The 6,210-nt window shown below is 38.9% G+C and overlaps 1 protein-coding gene across 1 annotated transcript; it reads right to left on the minus strand.

The window, feature by feature from the left end:
- Positions 1-1,263: 1,263 nt before the first annotated feature.
- Positions 1,264-2,086, minus strand: LOC100764007 (60S ribosomal protein L7-like). The gene is given in 2 exon segments (XM_035448268.1): positions 1,264-1,633; positions 1,636-2,086. Coding segments are annotated over 2 exon segments (744 nt in total). The 3' UTR covers positions 1,264-1,340.
- Between the last annotated feature and the right edge of the window lie 4,124 nt (positions 2,087-6,210).

The raw sequence follows: 6,210 nt of genomic DNA on the forward strand, positions 1-6,210 counted from the left end.
CACACCCATCATTTCCTGGTTCTCTGCATATTGTCTGCTCTCCCATTGTTGAAAATACATTTTCTTCCTTAGTTCCTCCTCCCCATGTAGTCTCCATTTTGAACTATATCATAGTTCAAGTGTCTGGGTGGGGGGAGTCTTTTGGAAAGAGTTTCATGAACATCTGCTTTTTGTACCGTGGTAAATTTATTGCTCACTAAATGGTACTTCCCCATGATATTGCATCACACTTATTTATTTGAATATTAAGATTAACCACTCCTCTCTTGTCACTCAATATTTTCAGAGAGGAGAAAAACACAGTATCTACACATAAAATGTCTGTGGTGTGTGTACTGCTTTCAGTTTGCTAGAGTCTAATTACAATTCCCATTCTTGACGAGGCTACTACCCACCAGAATCCTTTGGCAGGAAAGACATATAGCAACACAGAGCACCAAGGAACCAAAGCACCATAGCTCTGTCTTTTCCAAGTCTGTGTTCATAATCTTAGCTCAGTTCAAGTCTGGATAACGTCGTCTGCTTGCTTCATCCTTCCAGCTGGCATTTACATAGAGAAGCTTTGGAAGGCAGGGAAGGGGGCAGACCTTTGATGTCAGAAAGCATCTTCATCTATAGAACATTTCTTTCCCTCAGCTTCTAAAACGGACAAAGTGAGCATCATGTTTGTTGAGAAAACAGCTTTAGATGCTCATGATGTGAGCAGGAGCTTTATTTCATTAACCTTTGTATCTCCCAAGTCTACTAAGCAATAAGACCTCAGTACCTGTCGAACAAATAGCCCAGAAGAAGAACGACTACAAAAGATGATGTATGTACTCACTTTTTGTTGATACCTAACATTTTGAGACCTAGGCTGTCAATGGATTATGGCCTCCTTGGCTAATCTTACATCTTACATTACAAATAAAGTGAAGGCTAACAGGACACAGAATTGACACTTTCTTTAGATTTTATGCAGGTGAAGCAAACAGTATGCTGTGGATCTCTGTTACTTTCTCAGCCCTTTGTTGAACTTGGTTTATTCTGTATTTGCTCAACAGGGTCATCTGTCTCCTCAAGATCAATGGTTTCTCTCACCACAATATTCTTGCCAAATTCTTAGAGATTATAGGTTGTTAAAATGATTTTATTTGAGAACAGAGCCATTTGGAATTAGGTATGAGACTGATTGAATACACTGTAGTGTTTCTTTTCATCATTCTATATAGAGATGTTTAAAAGTGAGGTGCTACATGACAAGAAGAGATGATTACCAAAAGGTTTTTTTTTTTTTTCAGTTTGCCAAGCTGTGACTGTTTATTAACTGACCAGATTACAAAAATACCATGGGCAACACCTTAGTTCATCCGTCTAATAAGCCTGTTTATCTGGTCTTCCCTGATGCCAGCATTGCCACCTTCCACAAAATGAGTTGTCTTTTTCTTCATTCCACCTCGTGGAGAAGATAATTGGAAGGGCCACGGGAAGTTATTCTCTTTCTTGAAGCGTTTTCCAACTGTATAGATCTCATGAGTTAGATCCTCCATGCAGATGATGCCATATTTACCAAGAGACCGAGCAATCAAGCAATTGTCTGTCAAGGCAATTCTCTTCTTACTGATTTTTCCATAGCCGCGCTTGTAGATGAGCTGTTTGCTGACTTAAGGTTGGGGTACCCCCATGCAATGTATGGTTCCACAATCCTCAGCATGTTAATTGAAGCCTTCTTGAGCTTAACAAAGGTGCCGTTGAAGATCTGACATAGACGGAGCAGCTGCAACACCTTGCGGACCTTTGGACTCACACTATTGATACCTCGGATTTGCATGGCAAATGTCAGCTTGGGTTCTGCAGGCATGTCGGAATTTCCAGCTTTCCTTGCCATCCTAGCCATGCGAATCTCCCTCCGGTACATCTGCCTGTATTCCTTGTGGTAATACTTTGCCTTTTCATAGATAAGTTTCCTAGGTGCCTTCTGCAGTCTCTTCAGTGCAAACTTTTCCCGAAAGCGCTTCACCTTCAACTCTGCGGAATTTCTTCGCTTTTCTTTAAGGGTTTCTGGCACAGCAGGAACCTTCCTTTTCTTCTCCAGCACAGCCTCCATGCTTCCAGTTGGAAAAAAAAGAGAGCCTATTACCAAAAGTTTAATGAACAACTAGTACACAGCATCGTGTGTACCCAACACTTCCCTGTGATGTGTAAAGGGCACTTCAAAGGTAGCATGACAAATCACCCCAGGTACTCAGACTCAGAATTGTTTATCTAGCTTCAAAGCAGGATTTCTTTCTATGATACCAAAATCCGTGAAGGCAATTGTACTTCAGTTTCTTCAAAATGCAATTACACAGTAAATCATTGTAGTAGGTCTAATGTTCTCTAAATTAGGAGCAGCTTGAGGGCTGTGGAGCTTTAGAAATAAAAGGGTAGGATAGGAGCCCCATTTCTGGGGAAGTTATCTTCCAAAAGTCTTTTTTTTTTTTTTTTTTTTTTTTTCGAGGCTGTCCTGGAACTAGCTCTTGTAGTCCAGGCTGGTCTCGAACTCACAGAGATCTGCCTGCCTCTACCTCCTGAATGCTGGGATTAAAGGTGTGTGCCACCACCGCCTGGCTAAGTCTTACATATTATACCTTGGTATTAGACTCTGTCTCTGTTGTTTCACATTTGCCTTGTAAGCAAGTGAAAAGCAATCATTGAAACTTCATGTATTAATTCTGATTCTCTTGATACTGATACAGTATTACATGAGTGCATAGGAGAGATGATGTCTGGATACTGGGTTAATCTACAATCAGTAATGGGCTTTAGTTCACAAGAATTGACTTATATGAACTTGAAGCCCAGGCTAAGATTTGTGTTTAGAAGTTGTGGTATTATTGAGACAATATCTAATATCAATTACAGAGAAAGGGCAGTATAGAGCTTAAGGGCAGTATAGGGCTTGATGAAAAGCAGAATGAAGGGAAGTAGAGGAGTGGATCTAAGGAAGACAGAAGATAGGAGGGGGACTGGGAGGAGTGGAGGGAGGGGAGACTGCAGTGGTCAGGATGGAATATATGAGAGAGATGTAAAAAAAAAAGTCAATCACCAAATAATAAATACTAATCAAACCACTAATTTACACAAAGATGGAGATAGACACTGGAGCCGTAGTCAATTTTCATATATTTTAAAATAAATTTAAATAAATTGGTTTGCATATAAAAACAAGCAAACAAAAACAAGCAAACCAACAAAAAGCCATGGTATTGGAAATTTCTATCAGGAATGATTAGAAATTGAAGTACCGAATATTTAGAGATATGGTGCAGCAGTTAGGAGTGTTTGCTATTCTTCCAGAAAATTCAAGTTCGGTCCCTTGTAGCCATTTTGGGTGGTTCACAGCTGTAACTTCAGCTCCAGAGGATATTACACCTTTCTCTGACCTCTGCATGTACTACTGCACATGTGGTGTGAGAATGCACACATGTGTTTACACACACACACACACACACACACACACACACACACACACACACACACACACACACACACACACACACACACACACACACACACACACACACAATCTTAAAAGAGGAAAAGAAATTGAAGGAGTGAAACACTTGACTAAAGGTAGCAATAGTAATTGAGAGCTTATTTTCTCTCCCATGACAAGCTAGACGGAAGCACATGACTACTAGAACTGATTAATTAGTTAAATAATATAGTGTCTCTGCAATTCTAATTTTCCCTTTTATCTGATGAAAATGGGTTACACAGGTAGATTCCCCATGTTCCAGTGGATTGCCCTGTATGCACACACAGACAACACCAATGGACTCAGGGGTTCACAAAAAGAATACATGAAGTTGGAAGTGAGAGCTAGTGGAAAAGATATGGGCAAGGGTTGCAGGAGAGAGTCTGGGACTGTATTTGCTTAAAACACACACACACACACACACACACACACACACACACACACACGACATTCTAAAAAAGTATGAGTGACACAGCTGTGGGAATAGACATGCATTTGCACACTATGAATTTCTGGTCATTTGGTGCTCTTTCATTAGAACAACAAAAATTTTCCTGGAAATTCTCTGAACCCATTTCTGTTCATCTGTCACTGCCAGGATTGTGTCTCCTGGCCATCTTTTTCTTCAAAAAAGGATGATACATGGAATTTCTAATAGTTCTATCCTGTTAAGAACATCAGTACAGGAGAAGGAAGAAATGAATGGCATTTACATACCACTCAATTGTTTTTGTGCTTCAATGATGTAGTTGATGTCAGATTTATGAAGTGACTGGAGGGACAGTGAGATGTCTCAACAGGTAAAGTTGCTTACTGCCAAGCTAAGGAATAGGAACTGAGTTTGATCCACAAGACCTACATGGTACAAGGAGAGAATGCACTTCTAAAAGTGGTTTCTGGCTTCCACAAGCAGTATGGTTTGTGCACATTCCCTGCAAATAGGTGTTTTAAAAAAAGGAATGAAAAGCATTTGTCAGAGACTTGGATTTATAGAAAACTTAAAATGACAATTGTCAATAGCAAGAAAACAAAAAATAGCTTTTTGTTTAGCAAATGTCCATCTGTGTTACACATACTATGAATCCACAAGGAAAAATTGCATTTTATATTTAAGCTAAAAATGTAGTACTTAGCCGGGCAGTGGTGGTGCATGCCTTTAATCCCAGCACTCAGGAGGTAGAGGCAGGTGGATCTCTGTGAGTTCGAGACCAGCCTGGTCTACAAGAGCTAGTTCCAGGACAGCCTCCAAAGCCACAGAGAAACCCTGTCTCGAAAAACCAAAAATAAAACAAAAAAATAGTACTTACATTTGTTTTAAATGTAAAATTATGTTTTGAGAATTTCACACAAGTATTGTAGTTGCATAATTTCCACTCTTCCTGCTTCCTCTTTTAATTCTTCCGGTGTCTCTCTTACCTCCTCTCAGATTTATGACTGAATTTATGAGGGGATGAATACTTATTGAGGACAGGGTACCAGGTGGCTTTTGTAACATAGTCACTACATGTGCTTGCAATGAAGTTGATTAGTGATAGAAGAAGCAAGCTTTTGAAACATTATGAAAGGAAACAAACGGCTTCATCTTCCCATAGTCTCAGATCACACTTCTCCCCTGCCCCAAAATGGTGATTTCTATCTCTTCCATATAAAGAGATCACTAAAATAATGAAAAATTAATATTTATTTATTTGATGTAATGGACAGACTGTTAACATGATGTCTTTGAGAAAAACTGGCAAAGTCAACTAGAAACAGAAGAGCCCTTTAGAATGACCCTTTGGCTTCCAATAGGACAAACAGTGAGACTGACTGATTCTACTTGTCGTCAAGGTGCTACTACTGAGAACTCAAAATGATAAAATGCACAGGTAAGAAATTGTTTAAGTAAATCACTATTTGGGAAACAGGAGTAAGGTTTTGTTTCTTGCTTTTGTGTTTACACTAAATTCTTAAGAATATTTGATTTGTAAAATTAAATATCTTGTTTTTTGGGATATTTCTCTTCATTTCTAGAGACCATCTAGGAAAAGACATGTTTAATTATAAAATGTTGATCTGTTAAGTTGAGTTAGCAATTTTGGTTAATTGGTATTTATCACACCTAAACTAGTGGTAATTATAGAGAGATTATTAATATCATAAATATTTCATTTAAATTATTGGGGGAAAGGAGCAAGGAATGGGGAATATTATTGCCTTCAGTTACTCAGCAGAGTAAAAACTGATGAATAAGATTTTTGGAAATATTTTAAGATTAGAACCAAGTATATCAGTTATCAACTATTGCTAGAATCCTGCTGCATAACAATTGCAAAATGAAATTTTTTAAAAGATAGACTAATTTTTTTAGGAGTCTATGTGCTGACTCTGTGGTCTTATCCACACACAGGCTATAGCTAACTCGAGCTGGGGTAAGTCATGCATTTGCAATTTTGCAAAGGACAATGTAGATCAGGATTGATTTAGCTTGAGCAGTTTAACTTCATCCAGAGATTTCTAAATTCTGTTACCAGAGTGCTTAGTCACTTGGTGGTGGCAAGAGTCTAGGAGTGAACCATCTCAGTTGTGCAGGGTCTTAAACAAAAACAAGCACGTATTCTTAAGCCTCTTGGAACATGTTGCTTGACACCTCACTGACTAGACAGGTGAGGTGACAAAGCCAAGAGTCAGAGCAGAATAGGTTGACACAGGTCAGGACAAAGCCACATCTG

The sequence above is a fragment of the Cricetulus griseus genome, chromosome 7 (assembly GCF_003668045.3).
Source record: "Cricetulus griseus strain 17A/GY chromosome 7, alternate assembly CriGri-PICRH-1.0, whole genome shotgun sequence".
NCBI lineage: Eukaryota > Metazoa > Chordata > Mammalia > Rodentia > Cricetidae > Cricetulus > Cricetulus griseus.